General features: G+C 32.8%; 1 protein-coding gene across 1 annotated transcript in view; it reads left to right on the top strand.

Annotated features, from left to right (window-relative positions):
• Window positions 1–10,967: 10,967 nt before the first annotated feature.
• LOC141288094 (PDZ and LIM domain protein 7-like) overlaps window positions 10,968–20,959 on the top strand; it is a 30,252-nt gene continuing 20,260 nt past the window's right edge. The window contains exons 1-6 of the mRNA XM_073820207.1: window positions 10,968–11,197; window positions 11,505–11,625; window positions 14,501–14,517; window positions 14,982–15,020; window positions 17,097–17,251; window positions 19,328–19,364. Coding sequence (XP_073676308.1) covers window positions 10,983–11,197; window positions 11,505–11,625; window positions 14,501–14,517; window positions 14,982–15,020; window positions 17,097–17,251; window positions 19,328–19,364 — 584 coding nt within the window. The 5' untranslated portion in view covers window positions 10,968–10,982. The remainder of the gene's footprint in view (window positions 11,198–11,504; window positions 11,626–14,500; window positions 14,518–14,981; window positions 15,021–17,096; window positions 17,252–19,327; window positions 19,365–20,959) is intronic.

The raw sequence follows: 20,959 nt of genomic DNA, 5'->3' as shown, positions 1-20,959 counted from the left end.
TTGTTTTTTTGTTATACAGGAAATGTAGTTCAGTTGGAAGAGCATGGCACTAGCAATGCCAAGATTATAGGTTTGATTGTCAGGGAACAACAAACTATTGCACTGCAAGTCTGCTGTGGGTAAAACATCTGCCAAATGCTTAAATGTAAAATGAATGGGGAAAAATACTTCAAAGCCAAGGCCACTTAAAAACCGGGCAGTCACACTTGCGCTATGTTGTGATATTTTAGCTACTAATTTTGGTCTGTTGTTTTGAAAATTGACTTTTAAACAGTTCCTAATTTAATAACATTTATTTTGGCTTAAAACTGTGTGTCTGGAGAGCTGATCTAACAGGCAGTAACATGACTCTAAATGAAAATGTCTTTTGCTTGTTGCCATAGCAATACATGGCATGGTACCTTGTGTGGCATTTAAGCAGAATTAAATGGCCTTTAGATCTTCAGGCCTCTTGTTTTGTGCAGACAGATTTTAAGGCAGGTATTAAATGCCTAGAGCAAATCTTTAAACGTGGCGCGATAAAACTCTCCGTTGGCTCAGACGACCTTGGGCTAAAGGTAGAGCAGATCATTTGGAGACAGAATGGAAAGACTGTGACTTGAGCTGACCTTCACTTTTCAGCACAGAGATGGGAAAACTCCAGCGCCTCGGGACGCAATTCTGAAAACGCTTACATTGCACTTCTTTTGGGAAACTGCAGAAAGAGCCCAAAATAGGAAAGTTTGAAATGGACCTCACTGCCCTCAAAGTGAACAGAAGCTACTGGTGGAAAGAGTCTAAAGTGTGTGGTTAAGAGATGAGTAATGGGAAAGATGAGCGCAGTTGCAGAGTGACAGATGCACTCCTTCCTGCTCTGTCATTAGGCCGTCCCTGTGATCAACACAAGAAGACAAAGAGCCTGTTTAATGGTCCAAACCACAGTTATGAATGTGGTTTTCTTCCTTTTTTGGGCTTGCGAGAATCGTTTGTATGTCAGCACATAGGTAAGCGCTTGTAGCGGTTAGTAATGGCCTGTTTAAGTGAGGAGGGATAAAAACTTGTGCTTGAGTTACGAGAAATGCGGCTCTCTCGATAAAACAGGGCTTAGCTCATACGTGCATGACTCCAGTGTTTATGTAAAACTTTTGTTTCTTTGCACTGGCAAGTCTCATGAAGAAATGTCAAGACAAAAGTAAAAAAAAAAAGTTTTATTCAATTGTGGTGATGAATTTTATTTAATTTTTTTTATTTAATTTTAGTTTTTTATTTAATTTTGGCATTTCATTTTATTTAATTTCGTTTTTTGTTTTATTTTACTTAGTTTTATTTAATTTAATGTAATTTTGTCATTTTTATTTTGTTTCATTTTATTTAATTTATTATTTTATTTTACTTGATTTGATTGTACTTTATTTCATTTTACTTTCATTTAATTTTGTTTCATTTGACCTCATTTCATTGTCATTTTATTTCTTTTCATTTTATTTAATTTCATTCTTTATTGTACTTTATTTCATTCCATTGTCATTTAATTTCATTTTTGTCATTTTATTCAATCATATTTCGTTTTACTTCATTTAATTTAATTTATTTTTCTTTTTATTTTACTTTATATTTTTTCACTTTATTTTTTTTAATAGATTTCATTTTTTTCATTTTATTTCATTTATTTTTTTTAATTTCATTTTGTCATTTTATTTCATTTTACTTTAATTTAATTTAACTGTGTTTTATTTTATTTTTCTATTTTATTTCATTAACTTTATTAAATTTTACTTTATTTTTTCTTTTATATTTATTTTATTTCATCTCATTTTGTTTTGTTTTTTATTTTATTTTGTTATTTCATTTTGTCATTTTATTTCATTTTATGTTATTTTTATTTTATTTTGTAATTTTAGTTCATTTTGTCTTTTTTATTTTACTTAATTTTATTTAACTATTTTAAGTTTATTTAATTTTACTTTATATTTAGTTTTATTTTATGTAATTTCATTTTATTTCATTTAATTTTGTTTCAATTTAATTAATTTTAATTAGTTTTATTTTTCATTTTATTTTATTTTTTATTTTACTTAATTTAATTTGATCTTATTTCATTTAATTTTAATTTATTTCCTTTTACTTTATTTAATTTAATTTTTGTCATTTCATTTTACTTTATTTAATTTTTAATTAAATTATAGATCGACCGATATGGGTTTTTCTATAGCCGATCATGCCGATGCAGATGTTTAGAGGTCAGGGTCAGATAAAGCAAAATCAGGCAATAGTGTAATCTGCCTGCCACCCACCTGCACCTATATTTTTCTCTGATTTATTTAACCGCACACAATCTTCCTATTACAATTATTCTAATTCTTAGTTTTGCATGATGATATGATGAATGGATGGTTCATTTTAACAGCTTAATCACTCGTGCTTTTAAGCCAAATCCGTGCTGACAAAAATAACGTTTACTGACATCTGGACGTGACCATAGGTATAAACTCGCAGTATCTGGGGTGACGGAGAGGATGGTGCGGGCGCGAGCGCATCAGGTGCAATCATTAAAATATATTTAAAAGGAAACTGGCGCCACAGTACTGACCACATAACTCAGGTTCAGATTTTAGAAAATGTAGTTAATGTTTACATCATTATTGATTTATCTCATCCACGCACGACACACCCACAAGTAATTAGAATGCATTTTTTTATTACCAAACCCGTGGATATAACCATCATCCGTGCATCACTGTTTCCGAGCGAGGCGGAGTATCACAACACTGCATTGTTTGTGAGAGCCGCCGCCTTCTCCACCCCATTCACAGAGTGAAATTCTCCGACTCGGATACAGGAAAAATAAAACAGAAATTATAACATTGGGGCTAATATGTTAGTAAACAAGCTGCTGATCGTTTTAGACTACAGTCTTTAAACTAGGGGGGGCATAGATTAATTTTTTAAATCTAGATTAATCTAGATTAAATCTTGGAATTAATCTAGATTAAAATGGCTAATATGAATTCTGCTGAAGGCATTCAGAATATGTGTGCTACCCAAATAAAGTCTTCGAGAATGGGCCAGGTGGCGCATTAGACCAGGCGCTCATCTCCTGTTTCCAAAATGCATCACAAACTGCTTGACAATTGCATTTACAACATAATTACCTATACAAACTTGTGTAACCAAGTACTTCTGCGCAAAAGGCTGCACGACGTGCGCGTTGCCGTTAAATACACAGACGCGCACGGGCATGGATTTCTGCGTGCATAGTCTTCCATTAAACTGTGTTGCTTTTAGAAGCGTCAATTCAGTTGTTGCATATAGTTTAATGTCTTTATTTCGGGATTATCAAAGTAAATTATAACTCACGTGCTCCAGTAAAAAGGGTCTAGCAACGCACCTGCCCTGAAGCGGCTTCATAGCTGCATCCATGTTTGCACGTCTCATTTGATGTGGTAATTTCACAGAAGTTGAAGACTCATTCTCGCCCCCTACAGTGCAATTCGACTAGGTATACGTCATCCGCGCTAAAATATCAAGGTGAAAGTCATCATATCTTGCGTAGTTTAGACCCAGCTCCCAACCCAACTTTGAGAATAGATTAACGGCGATATTTTTTTTATCGCCCAATAAGAGTCTCACGTTAACGCAGCACGTTAACGCCGATAACGGCCCACCACTACTTTAAACTGACTTTAACTGCCTGACTTTAAACCAGCGCTACTAAACACGGATATCGGCCGATGCCGATATACCGTAAATCCTCTAATATTGGCCTGTATTCCATTAGCGGCCGGGTCTCCAACATTGGCCGGTCTCACTGTCAGCTGAGGTAAATAATGGCTGGTCTCTAATAGCGGCCATGGCTATTATTAAAAGCAACGTTTGTCTGGGCAGCAGAGTATGTGAGCGGAGCGCGGAGTGGAGCGGTGTAATTTTGAATGGAGGGAGGAGCGGATTTTTGAAAAGTCAGAGCATCATGGTTTTCACTCGCTCCAAGAGCACTCCGCCACCGCTCCATCATGAGTACAATTCATGCCAACGGTCCGTAATATAACTGCATGTTAAGCAAGAATTCATATGTTAAACATGTTTAGCTAGCTTGATAGAGATGGATCACTCAAATCAGAAAGAATGTGAAGGCTATGATGACGGCAATGGATGAGCAGTAAATTATAGTTCACAAGGAATTAGTTTGTTCCTTGTAGATACTGAATATTTTCAGGTGATTTAAACAGGTACAACACCAATTCACACGCAATCGCTCTGTCAGTAATGCATTAAAACAAATGTAATGGTATCTGATTTCGAATAAACAGACATCTGTAAGAAATGCAGCGATCCATATAGGTAAAATAACTGATGAAAATAAATTTTTATTTTCATTACAAACTTTGCACGGCATAAAGCAGCAGTTATACTCTTTTAATGCTGACAATGTTATTAGCTTGGTATGTGGTAGGAACAAAGTTTGCACACTAGTGTTCCAAACTCTCCTGTTATTTTATTTTTGTATTTTTTATTTTAATATGTGTTATGAACAGGGCCGTTGTATTTCAAACATTATTTTATTTTTTTGATGCGGAGCGAAGGCGGAGCGGTGTTTCTGATATCAGTGAGCGAGGAGTGGAACGGGAAATTGTGAACCCGGAGCGGAGCTGGAGCGGAGTGATTATTAAATGCACCTAGTATTTTATAGGTTCAAATACTGGTAGTTCGTTTTGCTCAAATAGAAATTGAGGCCTGCCTCTAATTCTGGCCTCCTTCTAATAAAGGTAAAATAAAGGCCCGGGCCTGTATTAGGGGATTTACGGTATTAAAAAATGGCAAATATCGGCCCGATATATCGGCCGGACGATATATCGGTCGACCTCTAAATTAAATTATTATTTTTTTAATTTTTTTTTTATTTAACTTAATTTCACTTTTTTAAATTTCATTTTATTTCAGGATGACCCGTCAGTTCTTAGGTCTATTTTGGGTTAAAGAGGGGTTATCAATTTCTCTATAAAATGTGTTCTGGAATGAGGGAGGACATAAACGAATGAGGTCGATTCGGTCTTAAAATGTTCCTTATGCAGAGACTGGCCGATTCTTCAGACAGCTCTTTGTCACAGGCCACATCTTTGGAATGCTGGAAGACGGAATGAGCCGATTGGAGGTGTGACTGAGAGTGGGTGTGTCCTTATGAGTCAAATCGCTGATGGTTAGATGATGTCATATTTTTGTGCCGTTTGTTGTGACATAACTGTGAAAACATCTGTTTATCAAAGTTCATAATTACCCCTTTGCCCAGTACGCTGATAGATGTCTAGTATCCTGACTATTGTTTTGGGAGCTTGGGTTGTCAGACATGTCAGTGTATCTGTCTACTGTTGTCTATCACCAATAAATTACAGTGTTTGCTTCAGATGGAAAGCCATCCTTGAAGACAAATGTCTGAGCATGTCTGTATGTATTCTGGAATATACTTTTATTACAGAGGGTGGTGTTGTTTTGGTTTACTTGGCCTTTGATAGCCCTTCGGGCAACCTCTTTAGTTGTGGTCCGCAATGGTGCTTTGAAACACAAAGTCTCTTTATAGCTTTATTGCTTTAGACCGCTGTCCTCGTTTGCCCTTCCCATGTACTTTAGTCAGTGTTCGTTTTAAATCATTACAGTTATTTTGAAATTAGAATTGATTTGTCTCAATGTGTTTGTCTTCGTAATCTTGTCAAAATGAAATGACTTGCTTTTGCCCGGGAAACAGGGAAACATTACGTAGGCTGCACAGTATGTTTACTAATAGACAAATAGTTGTTTAGACTTAAAGGAATAGTTGATCCAAAAATGAAAATTCTGTCATTAATTATTCACCCTCATGTCGTTCCAAACTCGCAAGACATTCGTTCATCTTCAAAACACAAATTAAATTAACTGATGAAATCAAAACATTGATAAAATAGTTAATGTGGCATCAGTGGTTCAACCATTTTTTTTTTAATTTAATTTAATTTTACTTTATTTTATTTTACTTTAATTTAACTGTATTTTATATAACTAATTTAATTTAACTGTATTTTATTCAAAATTATTTTATTTTATTTCATATTTAGTTTGTCATTTAGTTTCGTTTTACTTTTTTAATTTAATTTTGTTTTATTTTTCATTTTACTTTATTTTATTTCATTTTTTATTTAATTTTACTTTATTTTATATTTATTTTATTTCATCTCATCACATTTCGATTCATTTTGTTTTATTTTGTAATTTAATTTTTTATTTTATTTTATTTTTTTACATAATTGAATTTAACTTTTATTTCAGTTTTTTTTATTTTGTTTCATTTTGTCATTTTATTTTATTTAATTTTGTTTTAGTTTTATTTTTTATTTTATTTTATAATTATTTTTTCATCTCATTTCGTTTCATTTTGTTTTATTTTGTCATTTTATGTAATTTTATTTTATTTTTATTTTACTTTTATTTCATTTTACATAATTTAACTATTTTATTTCAGTTTTATTTATTTCATTTTTGTTTCATTTTGTCATTTTATTTTATTTTATTTTATTTTGTTTTAATTTCATTATTTAGTTTAGTTTTATTTTTTCATTTTATTTTGTCATTTTGTTTTATTTTGTATTTTACTTTTATTTAATTTTATTTCATCTTATTTAATTTGACTATTTAGTTTTATTTCATTTAATTTTCCTTTTTCCTTTTCCTTTATTTAATCTCATTTCATTTCATTTTGCCATTTCATTTTACTTCATTTCATTATTTCATTGTATTTCATTTTTAATTTAATTTAATTTAATTTATTTAATTTTACTTTATTTTATTTAACTTAATTTCAGGATGACCCAGCCATTTCATTACTTGTTGAATAAAGTTTTCTAAATAATAATTTTAACAATGTCCTTACTACCTTTATAGGCCTTGAATGTGTTGCATACTGTCTATGCAAGGTCAGAAAGCTTTCGGATTTCATCAAAAATACCTTCATTTGTTTTCCGAACATGAACGGAGGTCTTACAGGTTTGAAACGACATTAGGGTGACTAATTAATGACAGAATTTTTGGGTGAACTATCCCTTTAAACTACTGTTACTATAATGTAATAGATGTAAAATGACCTGAAAATTTAGTTTCATGTTTTTTTTAAAGCATATTAGTTTTGAAGATCTTGTCTTTGCACCAGCTTTTCTTCGCTTTGTAAGCAATGCATTTTAGAAAACGTTTCAAGTTTTATTTTATCATCTATTACCTACCTTCTTATATTCCTTTCAGGAAAATAGATTGCATATTGAAAATCGAACATATGTTGTGCAGCTATATATTGCATCTACCAGCATATATTGTCAGTTGCACTGTACCACTGTTTATTTCCTCTGCCGTTTCCTGGAACAGATAACTCTTGTAAAACTGCCGGTTGTGCTATTTTCTTCTACATTTTCTCTCTAAACTGCTATCTGTAAGCAGGCACTGAGGAAAAAAAACACCATTGCTGTCACAGGAAGTTGTGTATAGGCACAGGAAATGTAGACTCATGGGGAGGTCACTGATGGAATGCAACTATTTTTACAACTTAGTCAAACTAACCCAGACAGTCCAGTTTAGGGCAGAAGTTCAGTGTATTATCTTGAATACAGTGCTTATCTTGAGTACAGTGATGGTATTGTATGGTAATACTGTGGTACTTTGATATTTGGGTTGCATTGACAAACTACATATTTAATTGTTTATTTGCAATGTACAGTCAAACCAAAAGTTTATTCAGACACCTTCAACATTTCTCACATTATTAGTTTATTCGCTATAGCTTAGAAAATGGTAATAAAATATGACAAGAACTCAGAGTTAAACTGTGTCAGAACAAATTCATCTTGATAATGTCAGATAACTTTGATAGAAAGGTATGTAATAAATTACAAACAACCAAAAATTATTCAGGCAACTGAACACAAAGGAAAAGCATAGTTGGAAATGGTATTTTTTTAATATCTGTGCTGAGTGTTTATGACTTCAGTAACCCAAATTTTTAATCCAAATCTGAGTCACACGTCTCTATTCAAAATAATTTGGATTAATTCACACGTACAGCTGCAACATTCCATTCAGACTGACAAAATGGGTTTTGGAGCCATGGAACCAATTTAATTCCCATGATTCTTGTTGTGTTTGGCACAAATGCCTGTCTGTCTGCCCATTAGACTGTCCTTAGTTAACATTTTGAACATTGCAGTGACATGAGTCATTTTTATGAATGAGCTTAAGTGAATTCTTTCTCTACTTTTTCTCTCTGCAGAGCTTTTAATCCTGCCGGAGGAGAGCAGAAGGTAAGACAAGTGGCCCTTTTTCTCTCGTGTCGGACAGAACTGCGAAGCTTTCGCAAGACCACTCAACCAGCTCCTGATATCTGAAGAAACACATTTAGATCGGTTCTCAAGTTCTCAGCTGCTTTGAATACTTCAGAACTGAGCAAACACACACACACACACACACACACACACACACACATGTTGGGTTTACATGTTTTATGGGGACATTCCATAGGCGTAATGGTTTTTATACTGTACAAACCGTAGTTTCTATCGCCCTACACCTAAACCTAGCCCTCACAGGAGACTGTGCACACTTTTACTTCATCAAAAAAACTCATTGTGCATGATTTATAAGCCTGTTTCCTCATGGGGACCTGAGAAATGTCCCCACAAGGTCAAAATCTACTGGTATTACTATCCTTGTGGGGACATTTGGTCCCCATAACGTGATGAATACCAGGTACACACACACACACACACACACACACACACACACACACACACACACACACCTAGCTATCTAAATGTCTTGCCATAGATGTTTATTTTGCTATCCATACATACTTATTTCAGCTTTCAACTAGTGTGATTTCACTCACTTCACACAGTGCTTCATAGTTCATTCATAACTCATTCTCATCTAAGTTTCATGGCTCTTTTGGCTTTCATGTGCTGGTTGCAGTGTATTGCGGAAGTTTGGGTGGTTTGTCTGTTTGCCTGTCTGATTCACATGTTAAACATCTTGCTTTTGGTCTTGCTTAAACCTCCCTTCAGCAGTTTTTGGTTTGGTAGAATTTGCATCGCCACAGAATGCACAAACCCAGATTGAATCCACATTTCCCAGTTGGCCAACTTCACATACTATAACAGCAAAATGTGATGAACTTATAGCCTTTATATTTAAATTTCTAACTGTAGAATTGAAATGCAAATAAGTAAATGCTAGTTAAAAATCTAAAACATTCTTGTATATTTACATTACGTTATGTGTTATGTATATATTTTGTAACGCGTGTATATATACAGTTGAGGTGAAAAGTTTACATACACCTTGCAGAATCTGCAAAATGTTAATTATTTTACAAAATAAGAGGGATCATACAAAATGCATTTAGTACTGACCTGAAAAAGATATTTCACATAAAAGACGTTTACATATAGTCCAAAAAAGAAAGTAATAGTTATATTTTTTTTAAAACATCCCCATTCAAAAGTTTACATACACTTGATTCTTAATACTGTATTGTTACCAAAATGATCAGTCCTTTGTTTATCCTGAACTGCCTGCTGTTCTTCAGAAAAATCCTTCAGGTCCCACACATTTTTTTTTTTTTTTTCAACTTTTTTGTGTATTTGAACCCTTTCCAACAATGACTGCATGATTTCCATCTTTTCACACTGAGGACAACTGAGAGACTCATATGTAACTATTACAGAAGACTCAAACACTCACTGATGCTCTAGAAGAAAATAATTATGCATTGAGAGCCTGGGGGTGAAAAAATTTGAACGGATGTGTACATTTTTCTTATTTTCCCTAAATGTAACTTTTTTTTTTCATTTAGTACTGCTCTTCAGAAGCTACAAAATATACTTACATGTATCCAAAAAGACAAAATGTGACCCTGGACCACAAAACCAGTCATAAATTTAAATTTATATATATACATCATATGAAAGCTCAATAAATAAGCTTTCTATTGATGTATGGTTTGTTAGGATAGGACAATATTTGGCCGAGATACATCTATTTGAAAATCTGAAATCTAAGGGTGCAAAAAATCAAAACACTGAGAAAATCACCTTTAAAGTTGTCCAAATCAAGTTCTTAACAATGCATATTACTAATCAAAAATTACATTTGGATAGGTTTACAGTAGGAATTTTACAAAAAATCTTCATGGAACATGATCTTTACTTAATTTCCTAATGATTTTTGACATAAAAGAAAAATCAATAATTTTGACCCATGCAATGTATTTTTGGCTATTGCTACAAATATACCCCAGCGACTTAAGACTGGTTTTGTGGTCCAGGGTCACAAATAAGTCAATCTTCTGATCTTCAAATGTAAAAAGTTTTCACCCTCGGCTCATTGTTATAAATTCAACTATTGTTTTTTTTTTCTTATAGACTATGTGAATGTCTTTTATTTGAAATATCTTATTCAGGTCAGCACTAAATAAAAAAATAACATGCATTTTGTATGATCCCTCTTATTTTGGTAAAATAAGTAGTATTTCTAAAAGGTGTATGTAAACTTTTGACCTCAACAAATGAATCAGACTTAATTCCTTCTCTAATAAAAAACGAAATGGAAAAAAGGGGAGAAACTGCACCCTCATGTGGCTGCAAAAGCCCATAGCACGAGTCTCTGCAACACCGGCTGTTATAATCCTCGTCATATCAGTTATAGTTTGCTTTCAACCCAGTCAAGAGCAGAGTGCAGCCAAAATGAAGGAGGACATTTTAGCTGTACCTTGGCCTGATCTCAAGATAAATATTTGTGTCCAGGGTGTGTTCGCACTTCTCAAACAATCCCCTCCACTCTCACCGCGCTCGTAATTCGCTGTAATAACACAAGAAGACAATTCACACCTTTCCCCCTCAGATAATCCTCTCATTTGGAAAGGATTAAGCATTAAAACCGTATCTGGGATTGTGCATTTACCCGCGGTGCCACAAGTGTGTGTGCATGATTTGACCTGCATGGTGTTGCATTTGCACTGTGTCTTTCTCCACACTCAGGATTCACTCACACCTGCATCCAGTCAGCCCAAGTACTCATTCGCACCGAGCACGGCCATAAACAAGATGGCACGACCGTTCTCCGCAGCCCCTGGCAGCGCCAGCAAGGGGCCTGTCATCAAGCCGGTGTCGTACGCCCCCAAGCTTAACTTCAGCTCGCCGCAGCCTCACAATGGGTAGGTGACCAGCCAGGTCTCCGACAGAGATTCAGGCTCATATTCTGTCTTTAAAGCGAGTTTGATGAGCTTAGTCCACAATAATGAGCTCATCATACCCAAGGCGGGCCAAGATGGGTGAGAACGCCTGCAGAATCCTAAGTTTAATTCTGCGTTGCGTTCCTGCATAGTGAGGTGTTGTGACAGGAGATTTGAGGTCAGGGAGTTCAACAGTCTGGCCTTTTGTGGTTTTTCTGGATTTATTGTTTGTGCTTGTAATAAACAACACGGCGTTAAACAGCTGTGTCTGTTTTCCTTGTTGGAACAGGCGGTTGCATCGCCACCCCTGTGACCATACTGCTCTGGGATCCGCTCGAACAGGCCGTCTTCATCTGTTTTCCTCTTCGTCATCCCTACGCGGGGACATTCTGCACCTTTTTTCCGCCTGGGTCCTGAATTTTAACAAGCACTTTTATTTAAGATGATCAAAACAACAGATGTTAGCAGTCAACTCCGGTAGAGTTGAAGGCAATAAAATTGTGTTGTTTTTTTAACGTAAACGTGCGAAGGAGTCTCCGAAGGTCTAAGGTTTTGATCGCCCCGGGTCGAGGAGGTTGAAATCTGTCTTTAGGCCAGGACTTGATGTTGTCTGTTGCTGTTTATAGAGTCGAGACCCTCCCATAAAATCTGCTGAGCCCTCAAAGTGCCGTTACGGCCCTGGTGCTGAATTACTTAACGGCCTTACTTGGAAAGGCTCCTGAACGATTTCACCTTAACACTAGTTTCCTCACAAACAAATTGCATGAAGGGGATGTTTTATTCAAATAGATGTCCTCTTTGTTTTATTCAAAAGGCAAAAGAAGTAAGACTGGAACTTAAGAAGGATTTTGAAAACATTTTCTGCTAAGAGGCAGAGGAGAAAGCTGTGGAGTTTTGGAGTGTAGTGCAGGGAAGGAGGGTGAATTAGAGCTCGGCTGCTGGAGTATTGCAAGTGTGTTTGTGATCCAGCACTCGTGTGTGTGTGTGTGTGTGTGTGTGTGTGTGTGTGTGTGTTTGTGATCTCCAGAGAACATGGAGACCTCGGTCACGTCAGCATTCTGAGCATGTTTACAGCACCGCACACCTACATGCTTGTTTTTACGACTGTTCACTCTGAGGGGCACTATTGCTTGCAGTGTTTGATGGAATGATACCAACCAAAAATTGTTTAAATGGTTAAAATGGCATTTTTATTATATTCTAATTCTATTAAATATTATTTTAAACATATAAAATAATATTAATAGAAATACTGGGTATATTTGTAGGTGTCTCTGTGTAACACTGCTGTTCAAATGTTTGGGATCAGTTAGATTTGTAATGTTTTTAAAGGAAGTTTCTTATGCTTGTCAAGGCAGCATTTATTTGATCAAAATTTCAGTTTAAAAAATTTAATATTGTGAAATATTATTTCAATGGAAAATAACTGTTTTCTACATGAATATATTTTAAAGTGTAATTTATTCCTGTGATGCAAAGCTGAATTTTCAGCATCATTACTCCAGTCTTCAGTGTCACATGATCCTTCAGAAATCATTCTAATATGATGATTTATTATTATATTATGCTTAATATTTTTTTTTTATGGAACCTGTGGTACTTTTTTCAGGATTCTTTGAATATAACGTTAAAAATAACAAAATTTATTTAAAATAAAAATATTTTCTAACAATATACACTACCATTCAAAAGTTTGTGGTCAGTAAATTTGTATTCTTTCTTTTTTTTGAAAGAAATTTAAACTTTTATTCACCAAGGATGTATTAAATTGGTAAAAAGTGATGGCAAACACTTATACTGTTAGAAAAGATTTCTATTTTAAGTAAATGCTGTTCTTTTAAACTTTTTATTTGTCAAAGAATCCTTGTTAAAAAAAAAAAGGGAAGTACAACTGTTTCCAGCACTGTTAATAAATCGGCATATTAGAATGATTTCTGAAAGATCATACACTGCCTTTGACATGTTTGGGATCAGTAAGATTTGTAATCCAAAAACACAGAAAAAAGTAATATGAAATATTACAATGTGAAATATTTTTTTTCTATTTTAATATACATTAAAATCTAATTTATTCCTGTGATCAAAGCTGACTTTTCAGCATCATTATTCCAGCCTTCAGTGTCACATGATTCTTCAGAAATCATTCTAATATGCTGATTTATTATCAATGTTGGAAACCGTTGTGACGCTTAATATTTTTTTGGAACCTGTGATACTTTTTTCAGGATTCTTTGATGAATAAAAAGTTAAAAAATAACTATCTATTTAAAATAGAAATCTTTTCTAACAATACTCACTACCGTTCAAAAGTTTGTGGTCAGTAAATTTGTATTCTTTTTTTTTTTTAAAAGAAATTAATATTTTTATTCACCAAGGATGTTAAATCCTTGATAGCAAAGACTTACAGTTGTGTTCAAAATAATAGCAGTGTGTTTAAAAAAGTGAGTAAAGCTCAAAATCCTTATACTATCTTTTATGTCAATGCATGCAAATGAAGAAAAATGTATCAAATTTGTTATTACTTAACAGAAAGTGAAAAAAGGAATATTAGAGTGTACAAAAAATAGTGCCTGCATTTTTCTTTACAAAGTCAAACATTTACTGTATAAACTGAAAATGCTGAAATATTTAGCATATTTGAAATAGATTTTTCTTGTAACATTATATATATCTTTACTGCCACTTTTGATCAATTTAATGCATCATTACTGAATAAAAAGTATAGTTATTATTATGATTTTTACTTAAACCAAACTTTTGAATGGTGGTGTATCACAGTTTCCATAAGAACTATTTTCAATATTGATAAAATAAGAAAGCATATTTCTAAAATATTCACTGATAATCACTGTTGGCTAGAAATCAAGATCGCTTATAAAATTATTTTATTTAAGTGACTGGAAAAACCATAAATCATTGGTCAAAATTTTGGGAAACGTATATTTAGGGTTTTGTCCAACGAAGCCAAACTCAATGTCAGTTAAATCCAGTGGCTGTAATGCTTAGGTGACGTTTCAGGGATCTTTTTTAATAATAAAAGCACATTAAAAGAACTAAGTCATTTAGCATATTTAATAAAAGGTTCATCTCATGTTTTCAAGTTTTCCATTGTGTCACTTAAAGCACGCTGTGATTCTTTTCCCCACTATAAACCCACAATTTGCTTTGTTTGCCTCCGCATCATGTCTTTCTAAATGCTGTTTATTCTTCTCTGCATTTCTGTGATTTATTTCTGAACTCTTTTATCTCCTTCTCTTTTTTTCTATGTCTTTTGTCATTCTACAGATGGAAGTTCTTGACAAGTTAGTAATGCCTTTCCTTATTTCCCTTCCTCTTCTGAGAAATGTTTGCAATTATTGTTTTTGGCTATCAAATCCCAGCCCCGTGGCTCTGCCTCCATCCGTTTTCATATATGTTTTTTCCTAAATTGAATTTATCTTTCCCTATTCCCAAGCCTGCGTTGTTGCAGCACTGGCTTTAGGAGACGGCAGATTTCTCACATCTAAGCTGCCGTCTCGCACTGTAATTGTTCACCGAGGGATTGTAAACGTACAGCTTTATTCCAGCGTTGATATTTCAGACCACAGTGATGGAGATCGGCGGACGGCCTCCATTCACTCGGTCTGAAGGCAGGCAGCTTTAATGGACACTGTTGTGTTGTTTGTTGTTGTGCTCCCACTCTTCCTCTCTGTTGTTATTTGTGCTCCTCTTCCTTTTTTCTCCATCCTGTGTTTTTTCTGTCTTCCTTCACTCTGGCGTTCATTAGAGGAGAAGCCTTCTATGAGGAGTTGTACCCTGAGGGGAAGTAAGTGCCGAATGCTTGTGGCTCGAATGCACTTGCTGAAAGAACGCAGACCTGCCGCTGACCTTACTAATAAACTCTTGCTTTTGTCGACATCGGACCGTGTTTCATTGCTTTTTCACTCAGTAGTTGAACTGTATTGAAACATGCCACTTTAGCTGGGTCGTTTGAAACTATTAGCGAATGTAGTCGTGCACTTTGAGTGACTTCATTAGAGCATGAAGCAATGATGTGCAGCCTGAATTGAAACCACTTTACGTGGGTGCTTTGATTTATTCTTTTGTGTGCATGTTGTTATGTATCTGATGTGTGAGAACAGGGTTTTCAACCTTTACAGACCCAGAGACCCAGGATTTAAAAATAAATAAATCTTGTTTAATAACAGTTTTGTTGAAGACTGTGAGCATCTTTTACAAATTATAAACAATTGTCTGTGTAATTTTGAAATGATTTTAACTCAGAACAGAACCAACAATATTCATAATGTAAATGTTTATCCGAAAGTTGGAAAAGAAAACCAATCTAGAGTACGATTACCATTACAACATTAAATAATAAAATTAATAGTTATTAAATAATTGAATTAATAAAATAAAACATTTAAATGAACAAAGACACAAATAAAAAGAAACACTAAAATAATGAACATTGGTAATATTATTAACTGTTACTTTTTATTTATCTATTTGATTAATAATTTTTAAAATAAATAATTTATTTACTTTATAATGTACATATTTGCTATTTATTTATTTACTTATGAAGTTAATGTAGTACTTGTTGCTGTAATAAATTATTTACTTAATGTACTTATTTGATATTTATTTATTTATTATTTAGTTAATACAGTACTTTTTGCTGTAATTAATAAAAATAATTCTAAAAGTAATGTTGAGATGAAATGAGAAATTAAGAAATAATTTTAAAAGTAATGTAATTAACATCAATAACTATAATTAATAAAAAACAATTCATAAATGTGTAAAAAATAATGAACATTAATTGTTAAATAAAAAAGAATTTTAAAAGTACTGCAATTAATTAATTAAAAAATAAAATGTATAAAAAATAATGAATATGAGTTGTTAAATAAAATAAAAATGAAATGAAATAATAAATTAAATTAAATTCCTTACTAATCATGATAATGTAGTTCTTTTTGCTGTGATTTAATTGAAAATAATTAATATTAATAACTATAATAAATAAAACATTTAATATAGTGATGCATATAGAAAAATGAATTGTTAATATAAAAAAGAAAAAAAAAATATTTAGAAATGAATCATATTATTATTATTATTATTATTATTATTATTATTAAAAATAAGTAAATAAATTCCTTAGTTAATGTCATACTTTTTGCTGTAATTTAAATGATACAAATAATTATAAAAGTAATTAATATCAATGCAAACTTGAATTAGTAAAAACAATTAATTTATAAATAAAGTATAAACGTAACAAACATTAATTTTTAAATAAAATAAAAAATGAAATGAAGTGAATTAGAAATTAAATTTTCGAAAATAATAAATACATAAATTCCTTAAAGTAATTATTATTCATGTAATTAATAAAGTAACTAAAATAAAAACAATAAATTCATAAAAAATGTCTAAAAGATAATCAACATTAATTTATTAATTAATTAAATTTTTAAAAAGAAATTAACTTAGAAATGTATTAAATTATTATTTAAAAAATACAAAATAAATAAAATACTTCCGGGCCCCATGGTTGAAATCTAAAACATCATCTTACAAAATTTACAATGCTCATAAAAATATAGTTACTCTAATAGATTTGTAATAACTTTTTTTAGTAGAAATAATACTTGCAATAACTGTTGTATTTTCTCAGAAACTTTGATTACCATGGTAAGTTTTTATTAGTGAATTCATGCACCCCATATTTTTTAGTTTTTGGATCCTCACGTACTGCATGTTCCCCCGCTGTGTTTGGCGTAGTCGTGTGTTCCTGCGCTGCACGCGTTACGTGAAGCCATTTGGCATTTTTTGGTGGTGTGCTGTGCTGCTGTGGTGAATAAGAGAGGTCACGAAGGACTCATGTCTCCAGGCACGGTCTGCGGGTGGAAAACATGCCCTGCTTCATCCCCAACGATCGCAGTAAGAAGAGACTGATCCAGGATACGGAGGATTGGCAGCCACGCACCGGCACCACCCAGTCTCGCTCTTTCCGAATCCTGGCCCAGCTCACAGGCACTGACTTCAGTAAGTCAGACACAGTCAGACACGTTCAGACCGCAGCCTGTCAGCGCCGTACACTCCTCTCAGAGCAGTTGTGTTTCTCATTTTGGGGTTTTCAGCATAAGCTCATTTGTGTCAACGGGTTTCTTTGGACAGATCATTTCTCAGAGAGGCAGTATTTTGTGAAGTAATGTGGAAAAAGACATTCCTAAGTAGGAGTGGGAGTTAGGACCAAAATCTTCAGTCATGATAAAGTTTTTCGTACTGTGGTGTATTAAAGGAGGACTATTTGTGCCAGAAATTCAACATTTATTTATTTATTTATTTATTTATTTATTTATTTATTTATTTATTTATTTATTTATTTATTTATTCATGCATTCATCCATCCATCCATCAAAATTCAGTTAAACTAGTAATTTAATTTTTATAAAATGTATCGTCTCATTTTATTTCAAAGGAAGCTCATTCATTATAAAATATTATATTATATTATATTATTTTATTATATTTTATTTGTTTTTTTTATTTGGAAGGAAGCTCATTTATTATAAAAAAAATAATATTTAATTTTATTTGTCATTTAGTTTAGTTTTATTTTATTTTGTTTAATTTATTTGGTTTTATTTCACTTTATGTATTTTATTTTGTTTTATGAAAAAATATTTAATTGTATTTTAATTTTTTTGTTTTGTTTGTTATTTTATTTTGTTTTAATTATTATTTCACTTCGCTTTATTTTTCATTTTATTTATTTTATTTTAATTTGTTATTTTTATTTATTTTCATTTTATTTAATGTATATTTTATTTTGTTTTTAATTCAGTTTTATTAAATTATTTAATTTTTTATTCATTTTGTTATATTTTATTTAGTTTTAATTGTTTTATTTATTTAATTTTTAAATTAATTTTTAACTTTATTTGTTTTGTTTTTTTGTTTTATTATTGTTTTTATTTATTTAATTTTTCATTTAATTTGTTTTATTTTTGTTTGTTTTTATTTAGTTTTTCATTTGTTTTATTATTTTTTATTTTTTTATTTCATATTATATTATTTATTTTGTATTTTATTTTATTTTTTTATTTTTTTTTTTTATTTATTATTTCATGTCATTTCATTTTTCCGATTTACTTCCTTTAGTTTTATTTTTAGTTATTTTTATTTTGTGTTATTTTATGTATTGTTTTCTTTTTTAGTTATTTTATTTTATTTTAGAAGTTGTAATTTTATTTTGTTTTCTTTTTCTTTCGTTTTATTTATTTTTATTTATTTTATTGTTTTATTTATTGCATTTTGTTTAATTTAATTTTTTATTTTGTTTTATTTTACTTGACCTGAAATAATGAATTAGCAACATTCTGAGCCATTGCAAAATAGCTGGTTCAGGCACATTTGCAATATTTTTATGCTAAAATAATCTAATATATGTAGATATTTATTATTTCATGTCACTGTTAGTTAATTAGATGAACTAATGTTAAAATATTGCAAAGTTACAGGTTGAAACGACTCATTGTAATAAGAAAAAATACTCTTTATTTTTCTACTTTGTGTCTAATTTTTAAAACTGCGTTGTGTATTTACTGCAGTATAAACCGGTCTTCCAGTTGACACATTTTTAGCATCACAGTATATACAGTTGTAGCTCCCAGCCCTGTTCCCAAGTTCCTAAAAAAAACTCCCTCTCCTAAATCCCATCTTTACTTAGTGGCAGGGACTAATCTGAGTGTAGGAGGGCATGAAAGCATGTCCTAGAGGACCAAACCGCTGATCTGATATTGAGAGCGAGATCATAAAGAAGTGGGAAAAGTCGTCTATCTATAGCTTAAAGGGTTATGGCTGAGATTTTCTCCTTTATGCGATCTAGAGCCTGAGTGGCTTTGATTTGCTCTCGAGTAAGTGGCAGAAAAAAGGTGCGCAGTCAAACATTGTTGCCGTACCGTACCTGTACATCTCACGGGATTGACTCTCGTGATAAAAGGTGATGGGTAGTCCCTTTAAAAAGCGGCCGTTCTCGAGTGTTTTGTAGTGTTGTTCAGATATTGTGTTTGTGCGTCTGATAGTTGGTCTGATCTGTATTTCTCCTGCTTTTCTCAGTGCAGGACCCGGATGATGAGAACATGAAAAGGTCCAGGTAAAGAACTGTGTGAACTTGCTAATGAAGTGCGGTTTGAAGCATTAAATCGCTGCCTCTGACCTTTTACCACCCTCATTAGGAGATCACGGTGTTCAGCTCTCTGCAGAGAGACGCCGAAAATGTGCTTTGATCCGCATTATGAACCGTTGTGTGATCTGTGCATTTGCAGTATAGCTTCATACACAGAGTGCTGTGTGCCTTATAATCAGACCTTCACAGAATCATACCCACAGATTTCTGCAGAAAATGAATGCCTGTCATGCATAAAATACAGGTTTATTGATATAGTTTACGCCGTGGCAGATGCCAATTCAGATTGATTGATTTTTGATTGGAACGATGCCTCATGTAGAGGACAAATGCAAGGGTTTATGGAGCTCCATAACTAGGGGTGGGTATCGTTTGAATTTTATCGATTTCGATTCCGATTCCGATTCCACTTATCGATTCCGATTCTTTTCGATTCCCAGTTTCGATTCCGATTTAGTAAAAAAAAAAAAACAACAAACACAAAAGTCAAACATTAATATATTAAACATGTTTATTTTCAGTGCTAGATTGCAACATATTATTTCATTACAGGGGTTCTCAACCTTTTTTATATCAGGGCCCCCTTCTTCTCGGGTCAGTTTTGCAAGGCCCCCCAATGCCTGACATTTCCTCTAAAGGTGTTTATTTTTTAACCTTTTTTATTAACCTAAACATTAGTTTTGCCTTTTTATTTTTCTCCTGCATGTTATAAAAAAAATCAAACAAACTTTAAATTAAAGCTATACTTTTGAATTTAAAAGAAAATCCTCTGCTCTAACTTTTTAACATGAATACACATATACAGATTTAAAGCACCTAAATTATTTAATTCAGACATTCTTCACAACTTCAGAGTACTCTTTCTTAAGTGACTGAATATCTACTGTTTGTATTTATTATAAAATAAACATATAAATGAAAAATACAGTAAATACATTGTAAATCTGTTTATGCTGGTGCTCATATGTGCTTAAACACCACTGACCCTTACAAGATCCACCTCTATGGGTAAGCATTCATTATAAAAAACTCACAGGACATTCATTTTGAAAACTATGCAAATATTTTGAAATTTCACGCAAAAATACTATGGATCAGAGCACCGAAAGCATGAATAGTTTGTGAATCAACAGCGGACTTATGCGTGCCTAATGTACGACTCCGATATACAAGAATGAATACATTAGGTATGCGCGAGTTCGTTACTATTACTCTGGTCATCTTTGCCTTTACATTACCGGGAGGGTTTGTTTCATGCAGCCAAGAGATAAAGTAGATACCTGTCTTCCCGCGGGGGTATAAGTGACTTTTATGTGGGCTTTTGCGGGACGAAATAACATATATTCCTTCTGGAGCGGGCGGGCGCAGGACTAAAATCCGTCCCTTGCAGATCTCTAAGATGAAGTTTGCGTGCAGCGGTAGATTTGTCTTCGGTTTTTACAAAGCGTAGACACACTTTTAAACGCTTACCGTGATCCATCTTTTCGACTGATGTTTACATTACCACTTAAAGTCCTGGCAGATTGCACGCGCGGAAGGTCCTGGCAGATCACTAGATGGAA

This window comes from Garra rufa, chromosome 16 (genome assembly GCF_049309525.1).
Source record: "Garra rufa chromosome 16, GarRuf1.0, whole genome shotgun sequence".
Lineage (NCBI taxonomy): Eukaryota > Metazoa > Chordata > Actinopteri > Cypriniformes > Cyprinidae > Garra > Garra rufa.
The sequence above is the reverse complement of the archived record's forward strand: the minus strand, read 5'-3'. Positions and strand labels throughout refer to the sequence as shown.